This window comes from Erpetoichthys calabaricus, chromosome 13, assembly GCF_900747795.2.
Source record: "Erpetoichthys calabaricus chromosome 13, fErpCal1.3, whole genome shotgun sequence".
Lineage (NCBI taxonomy): Eukaryota > Metazoa > Chordata > Cladistia > Polypteriformes > Polypteridae > Erpetoichthys > Erpetoichthys calabaricus.
The window spans coordinates 54198256-54215980 of record NC_041406.2 but is presented as its reverse complement, the minus strand read 5'-3'; the positions used below and the strand labels follow the sequence as shown (position 1 = coordinate 54215980).

Here is a 17725-nt window from a genome sequence, read left to right as displayed (position 1 = left end):
GGTGGGGTTTGGAGGGCGTTGGTCATAAAAGTCTTATTTATTATGTGCCTGTTCTTCTTTTCAAGCCTGCATATGCTGGGTCCATACCCAAATGTTTGTTAATGATGTTTTCATTGGATAGACACGTTTCAGCCAGTTCTCTGACACTTTTATTATTATTAAGTACTTGCATGGAGTCCCATTTAAATGTGTGTCCGGACGAACTTGTATGTGTGCAGATCAGAGACTGTGGGTCCTTTCTTCTGACCGAATTGCTGTTCCTGTATGTGTGGCGAGTGTTTTTGACGCTTGTTTCACAAGTACAGCTGGGCATGATTTTCATGATATGCTGTAAACTGCGTTCTGTGTCTCTTCTGCCGATTTCTTGCTTTTAGAATTAAAAAGGACTGTGTGCAGAGTGCTTGTAGGCTTGTGCACTAATTTAGTGCCTGATCTGAACAGGATACGTGCTGTACTTTCTGATACCCAGTGGTGATAAGGAAGTGTGTGCCAGGTGGGATGGGGGGTCAGATTGGAGTCGATTGGTTGCTGCAATATATATGTATTGTAATGTATTGTACTGTATATAGATTATTGGGAGAGGGGAAAACATACTGTAGTTAACAAGTACTTACCAAGTTGTAAATACCCAACAGGAGGGCTTCTATGCAGCCACTGCTGTGCAGATCCCTGTTTACAGCAACAGAAAGGTAACACCAGATGAACTCCGGAAGAAATTGAAGAGTGAAGCGCTGAAGACGGACATCTCCACTGCGGTAAAATTCAAATAGCTGGTGACAAACAGGCTCCAATAGCTTTGGAAATAAAGACAAAATCCATTTTTTTGAACACTGAAAGATTTTTGAAATTGAAACATATTAGTCATATTTTAATGGTTTACATTTGGATTCAGAATATAAACAAAATACTTTTAGTGGCTGCCCAGACATGAACAAAACTAACAATGTAACTGAACATTACCTCATACTATATAAATGTATGCTGTATTCATGTGACAAAAATGTTATCCATGAAAGAAAACAAAGGAAACTTTATTCAACATAGTGCATTTCATTGCAAATGTCATTATAATGTGCATTACAATAACCACAGAAACATTTATTTACACAGAAATTTGTGGTTTTACAATTAAAGGAAAAGCAAATTACATCACTTACTCAAATCCCACACAGTTAACAGTACAGTATAGAACAAAACCATATTGATGCATATGTCCTCAAATATGTTCAATCCAGTTCAGAGATGTTGAGGCTGGAAAGTACCTCATATGCAAAATTCTGAAAACCACCCCAGACAGGTCACCAGTCCAGCACAGGGGGCACATTCATGCACACACCCGCACTCACGGTGAAGCCAATTTACAGTTGCCAATGAACCAATGGCAATCTGCATGTATCATGGAATATGAAAGGAATGCCTGACTACCTACAGTAAAACCCACACAGACACAGGTGGAAGAGCCAAACTCCAAACAGACAAATGACCGGTCAAAGTATTTGAATCTAGAATACAACCATATTGACAGTGAACATTGTTTTTCCCCCCCATCGTCCACTAGATTAAATGAAAACACCATGATGACCTGCAAAGTTATCCTTTTCTTGGTGGCAATGCTGCGATAGCTTCTGCCATTTCCATGTTTATCAAGTGAGCTCTGTGGAATCTGTAGTCCTTAGAATGGATGTCACAACATAACATTTTTAAATCTGCTATATTTTATCAAAATCAACGTTACATGTCTGCATCATACTACACCATAGATTGTCCAGATAGGGGCAGGAGAACCAGGTGACTAAGGGCAAATATACTTTTGATTTTTTTCTGCATCTCCAGTAAGTATAGAGCGAAGAGGTTTATTTTCTTGATAATCTATATACAGTAGGTCCCTTTCTGGTCTCAGCTTATCATTCTAATACTTTATAAGCTTTAAAAGCCTAAATAAAAACACATATTATGCAGTACTTTTGTGTTATATTGTATGTTTTCTTATGCTTCTTTTACCTATATTATGATTTACATTTACTTATTTGACTGACGCCTTTCTCCAAGGTGACTTACAACATTTTATGATACAATCGGTTACATTTCTTTTGGTTTTCCAGTTGGAGCACAAGGCAGGTCAATTGACTTGCTCAGTTTCACACAGGGTTAGTAGTGGGATGACTGTACATGTATTAATTTTGTAAGACATGGAAGAATATTTTTCTCATCTAAATATTAAGCAACTATGAGATACACAGTGTCAAGGAACAGATACAGACTACATTGACTAGCATAGTAAAAAAATGTTTAGACTGCCTTTTCTTTTTAAACTCCTTATGAGAAATTTGAGTTTTATACTACTAACTGACTCTCGCATAAACTAAACTCTAAACACAAAAATGCTTATGTCAAAAAAGCTTTCATTTTTTTTCCATCCAAACAACAAATACTTTTCATTTTCCATTAAGATGTTTAATTGTACTGAATCAAATTACCTGTGTTGGACTACTATTTATTCATCAAAAAGGAAGCATACATTTGTACCCATACGATATGGCACGCTGCATACTAGTGCAAAGCATTAAGACACAAATAAGATTTAAAAAATTCATTCAATGCCAAAGCAGGTGAAGTGAGGAATTTCAAACCAAAAACGCAGTCTTTTCATTTCAACATCCTTTCTAAAGAAGTCCTTAAAAACCAAGCCATAGAGACTCACAGCCTCCAAGCTTTAATGAACATCTTTTGTAACAAAACAAAATAAAATGCAGTTATCAGTTTAATGCATTACAAGCATAGGACATGTTTGTGATGTTTCAAGTCCTGACACACTGAGAAGCTATTTACTGTGAAAATCTGGACTGGTATCCTTTCAACAACAAAGGTATTTTTTGGAAAAATCATTATTAAGAAAAAATGACTATTTCTTTTCATAACAGTTTTATTGGATATGTAAGTAAGTATGTCCAGCATCTCCATATCAAACAGATATTACATTTAGTACATCAGTTGTGGTCTCTAGAGGTTGCTATTGAGCCAAACACAAATGTGGCATGTGAAGCAAAAATGAAAATAAAGATAAAGCTATTTCTTTACATAAGACTTTATTGTGTTGGTAAGTAAGTATGTCTGGTAGCTTCATACGAGTCCGATACTACAGTACTGTATGTACAATCTATGTGCTAGCTTATTACTACTGCTGGGGGTGCATTATTCACATTGCTATTTGCACCATGCGTCAACATACTCATGTAGAGTGAGCTCTGTACAAGCAAATGCATTATATACCGTATGTGCGTGCACTGAAGAGAATGGCGGTGCGGAAAATTTCTATTAAGTTGATTTGGCTGCTGCTCACAACAGTCAGTCAGTAGTTTGAATTAATTCAAAAGAAGTGAATTAGCAGCAAAAACAGGTTCTAATTAAGAAAAGGGTTAGAATGAAAACCTGAAGCCACTGCAGCCCTCCAGGATTGGAGTTTGGAATCCCTGTTCTAGGCAGTAAACATGAATGAGGATGTAGTGAACAAAACAAACAAAAAAAAAAAAAAAAAAAGATTAAAACTACCAAAGGAAATAAAACAATCTTACCCTATATGGAAGAAAACAAACACGAAGTACATGCATGAAGTAATTAGCTTACAATGATTCTGCATGAAACTACCCATTTAGAGGAACTTGAAGAAAACAAACAATACGTTTCTAGCTAACCTCATCTATGCCCCCGGCCAAACTAGTATTAAAGCTTCATGACCTCAAAATTTCAAAAGTTAAACATCATATCAAGCATGTGGTGGTAAAAAGGTTGACTGTTAGTATATTTTCATAAGATTCACAGGGGCTTAACTCAATGCATTCAGTTAATCGTGTGTTAATCCTTGGAACCTGCACCCTGTATAAATGTTCAATTAGACAATATGTGCTGCTCACGTGCAGGTAAGCCTCCATATTTTTCATGACAGAAACAGGCATGGTATGAGAAATAAGCAATAAGTATTATGTTGGAAGCAGACCTTTTATCATTATTACATTATGGCTTCCTATCAAAAGCTCCCCAATAAGTTATCAAACTGTGGGAGTATAATTCCTATCCAGAGTATTTAAGACCAATGCACTAAATACTTAGGCAGAGTCAACATGTACTATACTTGCACAGCAACAACAGATTAACTGAACTGAATCATAGTTAACAACAAAGTGAAAAAATAAGCCAATTTAAACACATTGCACAATTCAGGTTCCCAAACTGTAATTATAATTCATAGGTCTCTTAAAACTGCAGTAACTAGGTGTGCACACATTGAACATTTAAACTGTGTTTCAATAATAACCAAAACCTATTGCATCTAAATACAACATGCAAAATAGAGAATGTGGGTTTATACAATAAACCAACTAATACAAACCCAACCAACCAGGTGTGCCATATTATGGCTTGCATTGTACAAAGTGCAGCACTTATTCACTGCAACGAGAGCAACTTCCACTAGGCATTGTGAAATGCACTTGTCACGATGGAACACAATCTCCATTGACCTTGACTTTTTTGCAATTGGTAATAGAAGATCAAGACTTCAGTTTTCCTGTTACACCACTCCCACTTTACAAAAAATATTTTTCCTATGTTGATAAAGACTAAAAAACACCAAGGTGAAAGCAAGCATACTACTACTAAAATGTATAAGAAATTCTACTTTAGCCCAGTGGGGATTAGGTGGTGTTTTGGCCTTGGAACCCCTGCAGATTTTATTATTTAACTGAAGATTTTTTTCTCTTTTTTCTGTGTTCCCTAGCCATCTGACCTTATCAGCATACTCAAGACTTAAAAAACAATTTCTATACATTAAGACTGTACTTCTTTATTCATTATATATTTATCATATGTACATGTGCATTATTTATTTTGTATTTTTTTAATCAAATTTTAATTTGTAATTATCTTGTAAAGCACTTTGAGCTATATCCTTTGTATGAAAATATGGCACAGAAATAAATTCTTCTGTTGTTGATTTTTAGCACAAGAATATTTATATAAAATATTAAATTTCAATGTACAGTTAGGTCCATAAATATTTGGACAGAGACAACTTTTTTCTAATTTTGGTTCTGTACATTACCACAATGAATTTTAAATGAAACAACCCAGATGCAGTTGAAGTGCAGACTTTCAGCTTTAATTCAGTGGGCTGAACAAAACAATTGCATAAAAATGTGAGGCAACTAAAGCTTTTTTTTTTTAACACAATCCCTTCATTTCAGGGGTTCAAAAGTAATTGGACAATTGACTCAAAGGCTATTTCATGGGCAGGTGTGGGCAAGTCCGTCGTTATGTCATTATCAATTACACAGATAAAAGGCCTGGAGTTGATTTGAGCTGTGGTGCTTGCATGTGGAAGATTTTGCTGTGAACAGACAACATGCGGTCAAAGGAGCTCTTCATGCAGGTGAAAGAAGCCATCCTTAAGCTGCGAAAACAGAAAAAACCCATCCAAGAAATTGCTACAATATTACGAGTGGCAAAACCTACAGTTTGGTCCATTCTGAGAAAGAAAGCAAGCACTGTTGAACTCAGCAACGCAAAAAGACCTGGACATCCACAGAAGACAACAGTGGTGGATGTTCGCAGAATCATTTCCATGGTGAAGAGAAACCCCTTCACAACAGCCAACCAAGTGAACAACACTCTCCAGGGGGTAGGCGTATCGATATCCAAGTCTACCATAGAGAGAATACTGCATGAAAGTAAATACAGAGGGTACACTGCAAGGTGCAAACCACTCATAAGCCCCAAGAATAGAAAGGCTAGATTGGACTTTGCTAAAGAACATCTAACAAAGCCAGCACAGTTCTGGAAAAAACATTCTTTGGACAGATGAAACCAAGATCAAGCTCTACCAGAATGATGGCAAGAAAAAAGTATGGAGAAGGTGTGGAACAGCTCATTATCCAAAGCATACCACATCATCTGTAAAACACAGTGGAGGCAGTGTGATGGCTTGGACATGCATGGCTGCCAGTGGCACTGGGACACTAGTGTTTATTGATGATGTGACACATAGCAGAAGCAGCCGAATGAATTCTGAGGTGTTCAGAGACATACTGTCTGCTCAAATCCAGCTAAATGCAGTCAAATTGATTCAGCGGCGTTTCATGATACAGATGGACAATGACCCAAAACATATAGCCAAAGCAACCCAGGAGTTTATTAAAGCAAAGAAGTGGAAAATTCTTGAATGGCCAAGTCAGTCACCTGATCTTAACCCAATTGAGCATGCATTTCACTTGTTGAAGACTAAACATCAGACAGAAAGGCCCACAAACAAACAGCAACTGAAAGCCGCTGCAGTAAAGGCCTGGCAGAGCATTAAAAAGGAGGAAACCCAGCATCTGGTGATGTCCATGAGTTCAAGACTTCAGGCTGTCATTGCCAGCAAAGGGTTTTCAACCAAGTATTAGAAATGAACATTTTATTTCCAGTTATTTAATTTGTCCAATTACTTTTGAGCCCCTGAAATGAAAGGATTGTGTTAAAAAAATGCTTTAGTTGCCTCACATTTTTATGCAATCATTTTGTTCACCGCACTGAATTAAAGCTGAAAGTCTGCACTTCAACTGCATCTGGGTTGTTTCATTTAAAATTCATTGTGGTAATGTACAGAACCAAAATTAGAAAAAAGTTGTCGCTGTCCAAATATTTATGGACCTAACTGTACATCTGCCCACCTATTTCCAAACCTGCTTACCCAGGACAGGCTCACGAGGAAGCAGGAGCCCATCTCAGCAAGTACTAGGACACAAGGCAGGAATATTCAGCAAATTACTTTAAAGTATATAACATGGAGTGAAACTGGTTGGGAACTATTAAAATTTAGTGCCAGCCTTTTAATAATTTTATAAAAATAAAAGGCAGACCGTTTTATGTTATCTGGTGTAAAATCAAAGGCTATGCAGAGCTTTGTCAGTGAGAGTAGAATAAACTGCTTTAAAACAGGCTCTCCAAGCTCCAATTCCAATTCATGTGTTAAGCTAGTAGTGCAGTTAAATCCATTATGAAGTCACATTAACTGGGGATTTAATTAAGTGCTCGTCTCTGTGGGATAATTGACTAAATTGAACGGAGGCTATTTTAAACCATTGTAAGCAAAGAGGCAGGATTTGAACAGAGAAACTTACTACTGTCTAAACATACCTCATTCTGGGTTTCTCTTATCACCTTATACAATGCTGGGACCAAAGAGGATTTGTCCTTCAAGCTTGCAGCATAAGAGGCGATGGAAGTTTCGGGAAGAGCCTAAAATGAGCATAGGAAAATATGACGAGAGTCAGCGGGAGTGTTCAAATACAATTTCTAAATACTTATTTTCTCACTAAGGCAAGTGGTTTGAGCAAACACACTCCAGCTGGAAAAAAAAAAAAAAGTCTTTACTCATCATGTCAGTTAATGAGCAGACACACTGACAAGTGTCAGTAACAAGTGTCACTAAGTCCCAATCACATCCCATGTCAAAGTGGTAAAGTGTACAACTACATTATAAAGTCTCAGTTGTTTAACAAGTTTAATACTTCTAAATTATGAAAATGTACACAAATACAGTTAACAATATTTAAATGACAGAAAAGATTGCATCTTTATTTGTCTCTATTTTAATTGTCTCAAAATAAGAACCTTTTCAAATTTTATTCTGGCTATGTCACATTATGTGACTTTTAATATGATTTTCAGTTGTTGCCTTCGTTTACATAATCTTACAGAGTCAAGGGAAGTCAGAGGCGTGCTCCCATGAAGCAGATTGCCCAATGGCAATGTCAATGTCATACCCAATGACTCAATCCAAATGGTCTGCGACACACTTTGATAAAATCAAATAGGTTTGACTTTGTCTTTAGTCGTAGATAAGGACTATGTATGCATGAGTCCTGACAACCAATGAATGCTCATTCAGAAGAACAATGCAACAATGAGGGATAAGGAACATGTGTGTTTTTGACCTTACAAACCAAGGACACAATTGTCTGTTTGATGTCTCATGTTTTGCATATCACAACAGAATGGGGAAAAAAAGAAAAGGGCAGAGAAAGCAGCTGAACTCGCTGTACCTTTTAGCCCTTCATACAGTGCTGGCTCCATCAGGCAGCATACTATTTGCTATCACAAAAAAGGGTGAGCACAACTGTGCTGGAAGATCAACATTGAGATGGTAATTGTGACATGGGCAGTGAATTTAATAACCTAAGACTAGAAGTGATTGGTTTTCCAATATTTGCCACCAGCTTGGTCTGTTCAGCTTTAATCTCCATGCCATTAGTTGATATGGTTTCATTGAGTTATTTCACCACGTGGTCAAGATCAGTTTTACTTTCTGCCATCCTGCCAATGTCATCTGCAAATCAGAGGTTTGTGATGATGCGTAATCTTATGCTCACAGTACCCTGGTGATCTTGGAGGGTATCAGTTATGATATGCTCAAGAAAGATGTTAAAGAGAGTAGATGATAGAATGCGGGCATAACACACTTCTACTGGAGTGTGGAACCATTCTCCCATTGAGCAATGGATGAGTACAGCACTGCTAGCCTTAGCACACAACTGATGAATTAGTGTGAATCAGCTTCAGGCTCATGTTGTAAGTTTTTGTAGCAGCTCAGATTGTGTCATGCCACACCTTGTCAAATGCTTTCTTCAGGTCAACAAAGTCATAATAGTTGTCCTACTGATGTTGACCATACCTCTGGCACAGAACTCTAAAATTAACAATTTGTTCTGTGGTACTTCTGCTACAACAGAATCCAATCTGTTTTTCTGCAAGTATTTCAACCGCTTGGAGTTTGAGTCTATTCAAGATGACCTTCAATGTCACTTTGCTTGCATGGCTGATAGGACTTCTCATTCTGTAGTTTTGGCACAGCTGGAGATTTCCTTTCTTGAGGTAGGTGACAATAAGGAATTAGGTCCATGCTATTAGACACTCACGTTTATGTCAGACCTTACTGCAGATTCTTGTCAGTAGCTCAACCATAACCTCTTCAATGGATGATAGTTTTATTTACTGCATTGTTTACAGTAAAAACAACAAAAATTAAACTGTATTTTTACAGCACTTTTCACAGTGCACACAATTACAACAAATTTTATGAGCGCAGAAAAATACAATCCAAAGCAACAAAGACAGAGAACTTTCTTAATAAATGTGCTTTGAAAGACTTGTGTCAACTCTAGAATAGTAATCCGTTAGTTTCTATCAAAAGGAACAGGGAAAAGTGTGGGCCTGAATAGACTATCATCTGGCAAATGCTGCCACTTACTTAAACACCTTAAGTTTAAACACAGAAAAGGGTAGGTGTAATAATAAACAACATAAAATAAACTGTACAGGGAACTACAGGTTAAAAAATCATTTTGTAAGAATTAACAGTATTACTAACTGTACAACTATGTAAAAATATAAGACAAACATCTGCAGTTTTTAATTGAAATAAAGACTCTCTTAGCCTGCGTCTAGTTAAAACAGAATTTATTATTGATCTTGCAACATAAATTTAGTGAATGCCCAGTAAAGAGCTTTGTGATGCTGCTCACTGTGACAGATATAGTTAAAATAAAAGCAAACTAATAACTACATGGGATAGCAAGATAGCACGCTGGTTGCAAAAGCTTCATAGCTTCATGGATATGGGTTCAATGGAAGGCCCTGTTATGTTGTGCGAGGCTCATGTTAATGTGGGTTTTCACTGAAAACTCTACTTTCCTTGCATCTCCCAATGAGGTGTATGTTATGTTGACTGGCAAAAATTGAGTTAAAATGATCAGAAAAGAGACCATAGGTGTGTGTAAATCTCTGTGATAGACTGGGGCCAGCCCTGTGTGGGAAGCCAGTCTTGCTGTTGTTTCAAGGAACTGGAGTACACCCTAAAAATTGTAGTGCAGGGAGAAATGTTCAGAGAATACACAAAAGTTTTACACATTCACTCTACAAAATTTGACATCTGAGACATTTTCTGCAAAACTTCAATTTATGTATTATTGTGAAAAGGTTTAGAAAAGAACCAGTACATTACCTTGAACTCTGATAACCACTCCTCCACTATCCCCTGTTCCATAGCTATCATTTTCCTGCATTTGTTGTTTGTGTGTTTTTACCTTAAGAGAAAAAAATTAGAATTATAAGTTAACTTTCAAATGTGCTATCCAATGTCTCTTACACACAATTACAGTGGGGGGGAAACCTTGTGTATTTAGCAAGACAAAATAAGTATAGCCTCTTTTTACAGCCTGACACTAGCAACATGTTACCGCTAAAATCTCACATCACAAAGTATATGATTAACATGTCTAGTAGTCTTTAATCACGCTTACATTTTTAACTGTATGCCTCCAGCAGGAAGCGACAAAATTAATTTGAGTAAAGGGTTCTTTTCACTGATAAAAGAACAGTGCAGTACAATTTGTAAGGCTTCTGCTATCTTCTGATCTTCAGTGCATTTGTAATACAGTTCTCGCAGTGCCACAAAACTAGTGAAAGCTCAGGGAAAAACTGACAACACCTGAATGAACTAAACGGACAATAAAATGTTTAATTTTTTAAAATGTGATCATTATATCTTTCAAAGAGTTATATGAAGTGTTCTACATTGTAAATATGACAGAAAAAAAAGTTCCGCATGTGCATCGTCCTCGTCATTATCAGTACATTATTTGTATTTCATGTCTCCTGCTTAGCGCAATGCAGAAAAGACATGGACTCCAGCTGCACACGTCAGCAAACAGAAGCACATTTGCACTCAATGACCTGATCTTTATATTTTTAAATGGTTATTTAAAAGAAGGCAAGCTATTGGTACATCAAGAATAGGGGGAAAGCAAGATTTAGCTCCTGTTCTGCAGGACATTCTCTTAACTACACATTCCCTAAGTGTTTTTATTTGAGTCAGACACCTTTTTATAGTTAAGTCCCAAATAAAGGTGAAAACGCTGCTTAGGTTACTGTATTTGTTGGAATAATAAAACAAACCAGAGGGTAGATTTATAATGTAAATTGTATGGGTTTCCAGAAAGACACTAAATGATAGGATATTAATTTTTCAAATTTTCCTTCAACAATTTTATTTTGATAATACAAAAAAACTGCATAAAAATGTATTTTTTTGCTTTTGGAAATCACAACCTCCTCCATCCTCCACAGCCAATATCTGACAATAATTATAGCTTTAAGTCTTTTTGGATGAGACGTTCTGAGCTTTATGCATCTGGATTTAGATTTTAGGTCATTCACAAATTCTTCTTTGCAGCTTTGTTTAGGTTCTATTAAACCGACTGGGGAATGTCTAGGAGGCACAGTCCTCAAGAATTTCAGCAGATTTTAAATTTGATTCAGGTCTTAGATATGACTGGACCAGTCAAATATTTATAAGATTTCAATCATGTTCTAAAATGTTGTAATTTTGGTTGTATGTTTGGTGTAATACATGAAGCAATTACTTGCACCACAATTGCTCCCACTAAATCAGACATAACTAAGCAACATGGCTGAGATGTAACAGGCTATTAAATCTGCCATGGAAATCTTTATTTGAGCCAAGGCTGGTCCTGGAATTCTTGGGTCACACCACTTAAGTGTCCTTTTTACCAGTTTTATATGAACAAGAGGACAACTTGATATGGGAAAAAGTATGCTCTGTATTTTGTCAATTTCCTAATAGGGGACTGCAGTATGTCCCCCGGAAGCATTCAACAAACAAGAAGATAAAAATTCTATTTTGATATACAGAGACCATTTTTATTAACTGCCAGTTGTGGGATCTTATTTGATGCTGACCACCAAAACTCCACACTGGACACTTGGAAGCAATAGAAGGCAGTGGTGGTGTAACACAGGGATTAATTCTGGTGTCTCATAGATTGACCATGTTGGGTGTCGCACTCGGTCGCTGTCCATGTTGCTCACACATTCTCCACATATCTGCCTGAATACCGCCCCCCCCAAACATCACATACAGCATGCAAGCTAGAGTCCAAATTGGTCCCTAAAGGATTCTAATTATGGGTATCTGAGTGACTGGGCCGTATTCCATAAATGGGATAAATACTTAAGAAATTAAAAAAAAATTATATTGAAACTTATTTTTTTTTCATTTCACTTTGGCACTGGATAGTTACTCAAGTAGATATGTGACAAAAATTTCATAAATGCACTTTAATTTGCATTTGCAAAACAAGATATGAAAAAAAAAAAAATCAAGGTCATAGATTAATTTCTAAAGACAAAGCCAAAACAGAGTTATCAAGGTCCAGTTTCAGAAAATTACTAAGAGAACAGAGTCATAATAGTACAGCAGGCTGTAACAATCCATGCAGTGGCTGCAGAAGGCTTTCTGGTTACGAACAACAGCACTTCATTTGATTTTTTTTTTTTTTTTTTTAATTCTGCCATGAAAGCTAATTTACTTTTGGACTGTCATTTTGATTCGACACCCTAATCATTTTACATATTTTTAAAGAGACAAATAGCATTGTGGACCAACCAATATTTTAGCACTCCTTGTTCTTTTAAGTAGACCATTTGTACAAAGCTTTCCTATACAAGGTAGCATCTTTTCACTGTGATTTAGTCACGGCACATTGTAAATTGCTTAGGATGCCATAGTTACTCAGTGTCAAAATTTGATCTGAAATGAAATCACAATAATAAAATTAGGCTCATTATAAAAATCAGACTAGAAGCGACTTTGTGAGGGCTGTTTCATGGTTTACAATTATGCTACAGCACCCACGACTCCTTAGTTAATTTTATACAGCTGTTAATTTCTACTGCCTAAGGGCAACAACTTAAGGCTGTGGCAATATATGTCCAAAATATCTATGCTTACTGGCATGTTAGTATGTTTAAATCTAATTAAGCCAATGGTTTTTTAGTAGCAATGGCAGAGTGTTAGAAATCGGAAGCTGCCAACTGACCTTTCTCCTTTAGGAATGTGAAACAAATTAATATATTTCCACATCTGTGACTTCTGTTTGACTAAGCATTCATCTAATGTTTCAGTAGGAAGTGAAAATGTGTCAGATTCAACTGCTCATTTGCCAAGACTGTATCCTTGGTAACAAATATATCCACATGATTTCGTATGTAACAGAAATCTTAACAATTTCAGTCTAATCACTGTCGTTATACTACCTTTATTTGTATGTGTCTCTGATGTAGAGAACATATTTATGTATTATGCACATAAAAAGGTTTAACTACCTGTATTTTAGGAAACTGTGTGCTACATGTTAGTAGGAGGAGATCTTAATTTACCTTGGTAAATAAACAAGCATAATTGTACAATATGAGCACTGTGTACATGCAGGTAACCTGTAGTGTGCAAATATGAATGTGTGAGAGAGAGAGAGAATAATTTAAAGACAGATCAAGCAAAACTATAGGGGCCATGAATGTGTCACAGTAGTGCACCTCAGAATTGTTATCATGAGTGTATATGGAACAGTAACCACACTGAATGACACTATGACAGATATAACCAACCAAACAATCCTGGAAAAAATCATTGAGAAAAGGTAATTGAAAAAGGATTCAGATGCAACTTGTGCAGAGTTTCAGACAGTAATCTGATAGTACACTACAAAAAAGCATTTCATAGTGCAAAACATGATGGTGTGATGAAAGCCAAGTTCTACTTATACCAGTGAAAAACAAAAAAGTTGTGATGTCATACAGTTGATATAATCAGAAATAAAGCAGTGAAGTAAAGCTTGATAGAAATGATGTTCTGATCAATCAGGCACTAATCTAAAAATCACCCAGTTTTCACTCAAAATTCCTCGATTGGCGATGTCTAAAGTGGCTGATCTGAAAATCACCTTGACATTATGGCAGTGAAGCCACGGAGTTCCTTCAGGACAAAACATATAACCGTGGTGGAAATGTAAGGACTGATAATTTGAATATTTTCTTTATCTTGTACTAAAGGGGAGTATGGTTGTTGTTGTTGTTACACAGGTACAAACATTATAATTAGTTTGTTTCCTATTTTATACATTTTATGACAGTCATTTCATTTCAGTATTAGTAAATGGCCTTTTTGCATACCCAGTGATAATCTTAAAATGAGCAAGAAACAAAGAATGCCTTCAGCATCAACAAAAAATTCCAGTGAAGAGGATAAAAACTTTACAATCATTTACTCTATATATAAAAAAGGCAATTCTTACATAAACTATGGATTTAAAATGGCAGGGATCCCACTATCACTAAATCCCCTGTGCATTGTATGTGGTGAAGAATATTCCAATGAGGCAGTTAAATCATTCATACCTCTATCACATATGGAGTCAAAGCACCCCAACTTATAAAGAAAATTAAAAAAAATGTTTGCAAAGTAAAAAAGCAAATCAAGGGGCCCTTGGAGAAACTCTTAAATCCAGCACTCCAATTAGTATTGCTGGGCTGAAGGAATTGTTGGGTAACTAAAAAAAAATAAAAACAATACTCACAATGGAGAGGAATTAATCCTACCTACTGCAAAAGATATTGGAGGCATCTAGTAAGTAAGTAAGTAACCCCCCTTTCTTACAACACTGTGACTCAAAGAAGTGGCAGTATAAACAAAAACATTGAAGCTCAGTTGCTGGAAAGAATTAATAATTAACGCTGTTAACACCAATTAGGTTGACGAATCAACAAATATGAATAGCAAGGTATAGGAGATAAGTCTTTTAAGATCGTTTGCATGAAGATGTGGTGTGCACTGTCACTGCTAACAAATACAATAGTGTCCATCAATTTTAAAGCAATGAATGGTTATATGTTGGGTAAATTAGACTGGTCATATTCTGTATGAGTTTGCCTAGAAGAGGCTGTGACTCTGACAGAATGGACATCTGGTTTCATCTCTAATGTGAGACATGGTTGTTGTGATTGTCACTTATGTAATTTTTCTTTTTGTTAACCAAAGAGCTCAGTTTTGTTATTGATTTTGTGCTAGACAGCTTCCATTAAACATTATTGTTGTATCATTATTTTTGATTCCAGTTTGTTTTCATCTTGGGCACCACAATTTTCAGGCATTTTTGCATGTTTTGTGCTATGGCAGTGTTTCCCATGATTCATCGGACATGCATGATGTGCAACAACAATTCAACAGTATAAAGGCCACTGCATGCATTCCTGAATCATCCATTATTTGGATAAAAACATAGCGTTAAGTGTGATTTATAGTGACTCCTGGTATTAGAATTCTACTTTAAACAATGGGCTATCAACTAATGGGCTACTTCCAGCAACCAGAAGTGGTATTTTAACTGAATACTTTCACAAATTTTCAAGTAAACTATGGTTATAATTACAGATAGATGATTCAAATTTCGTATAGGTATTTATAATGATAAAAAGCAAATAGATATGAAATCTGAAAAAAATAACTCAGTTGTATTTTATTTAATTATTCATGGAAATATAAATGTGTACACAATATTAAAAACTGTATTCAATATAACACATATTCTTTCAATAACTATTATTAGTTTCATTTTAATTTATACATTATCAGTTTAACAATAACATGTAAAAATTGAACATGCCATGTAAATATAAAGATGTAATGGGAACAATAAGCTGCTACGTCCACGTCATGTTCCTGGTAATACATTTAAAATTTATGATTTTTTTTTTTTTTTTTTTTATATTATTTCTACAATCATTATCATGATTAAAATGTAGCTAAATGCAGTTTTACCTATACCAATTTATTGAAACAAATATCATATAATACTAACATTTTCCATGTTTTTAGGTGACTAACTCTGTTTACTTTGCAAGTAATCTAGGTAATGCATATGTAATCATGAAAAAAATTCCACTATCATTTTCGTGTGTATCAATACTATCAATTAGTTATGATGAGAAACAAAGACATATGATATTTGAGAAATATTGCACAACTGAATATAGAGGAAACGGTCATCAGAACTATCTCAGTATACGAGAAAGTCGAGGGAAGCACACTCCCAATTTTTTTCGAAAGCTTTGTGAAGATATGGGTGAAGAGTACAAGAATCTGCTACCAAAATTTTGATGGGCTATCAAGTCCTGCTGCCTTGGCTCTTGTGCTTGTGTTATATGAACCACTCCTCTAGAGGTTTATTTCAGTTACCAGACTTCTTCAGTGAAAGTAGCATGTGTGATATGTTTAGCTCATTAAATGAGCTTAACCTTGTAATGCAGGGGAAAAATTGTAACTGTTTTCAAAATGGCCAGCAAAATATTTTCATTCAAGGCTAAGCTGGAATTTTGGAGTAAACGAAACAAAGACGATTGTTGCCCAGTTAGTATGTCACTGCTTTTGTGCACTTTCTGAAGTTTATGAAAGATAATTCCCATCAGGCAAAAGAGCCAAAGACTGGGAATGAGTGAATCGGTAATGCATTCTTTAATACATCCAACAAGTTGTCTTTTACAGTGCAACCAAAGAGCCAAGCTTCTTAGATATGCAAATGGAAGACTTTGGTTATGTTTTTTTTATATAAACACAACCTCACCTCTGTCCTTTTTTGGGATCACAGATATTATAGAATATACTGAACTTGAGGGCTTTTGCAACAAGACTTAATTTCCTACAATCTATATTTCACAATGACTGCTATAAACAACAGAAATTAAGGGGCTGACTAGATGTGATCAACACACTGAAGGTGTCAGTATTCAACAATAGCCCTCAATAGGACTACCTGTTGTCAAAGAAACAAGTCCATTGTTCCCACTAAATCCATTACTTTGATAAGGTAATTTGTTTTAGATTTTTTATTTATTTATTTACTTTTAAACTCGTCTAGTCTGTGGAAATTGTACATGCGTTGTCAAATACGCTGCCAAAAAAAGTTTGGGAAACTACTACATAGTGTAAAGAAATACAAGACCAGAGAAAGTGCCTGTAGTTTTTTGCAAATTGGAAACCTATTAGTTTAGATCTTTTCTCTCCTAAACAGTCCCCTATCAGCTTTCAAATTAAAGAAAGTGGAGTAAATTGAGAACCTGACATTTGTGGAACCGCTCTGTGCATGAAAAAGCAGACAAATGTTTTGTCCAGCTAAACACAAAACAGAAGAAACAGATCCCTATGCTGTGACCCCCACCAATGACAAGGAAAAGAACCCCAAAACAGACATTTTTTTAACAAAAGAAATAAGTTAGAAAAGTATGCATGGCACGACATTCAGGTCCATTCGAGGACTGTGCAGCGACTATAGTCTTCAATGGACTGAGCTGAGTAGCTCTAGTACTTTCTCAATCCATTTCAGGGTTGTAAAGTCCAAAAGTTATCTTACAAAGATTGGCCAAAAGGCTGAAAAAAGGCCTGGACAGGCTAATCCATCACAGGGATCACTTTCACACACACACAGTGAGAATCTGCAATTGGCAATTAATATAACCTGCATTTAAAAAACAAACTTATTATGTAATTAATTTCTTCTTTGCTTGAGCATGTCTGGCTGTAGTAATTTTAATGAAATCTGCAAACTATGTTAGAAATTGATTACCGTTAAAGACATTCAACTTGTTTCACCATCTGTGAAATGAAATTAATCTAGTACAGGGCCCAGTTCAAACATAATTAAAAATATAAAAAAAAAATAATAATCATCATTATTTTACTTTTATTTCCATAAGTAGCCTATGTCCATCAGGCGTGTTTTATTTCACAAACCATTTTGGTTGGGGATCTTCCTTGATTACAAAGCACTTTTTTTTTTTT

The 17725-nt window shown here is 35.8% G+C and overlaps 1 protein-coding gene across 6 annotated transcripts in view; it reads right to left on the bottom strand.

Annotated features, from left to right (window-relative positions):
• Nucleotides 1-17725, bottom strand: part of hycc1 (hyccin PI4KA lipid kinase complex subunit 1) — a 113874-nt gene that overhangs the window by 36007 nt on the left and 60142 nt on the right. For all 6 annotated transcript variants that reach the window (XM_028818290.2, XM_028818294.2, XM_051936018.1 and 3 more), the window contains 3 exons: nucleotides 10037-10118; nucleotides 7171-7272; nucleotides 615-794 (listed from right to left, as the gene is read on the bottom strand). In XM_028818290.2, coding sequence (XP_028674123.2) covers nucleotides 615-794; nucleotides 7171-7272; nucleotides 10037-10087 — 333 coding nt within the window. In that variant the 5' untranslated portion in view covers nucleotides 10088-10118. The remainder of the gene's footprint in view (nucleotides 1-614; nucleotides 795-7170; nucleotides 7273-10036; nucleotides 10119-17725) is intronic.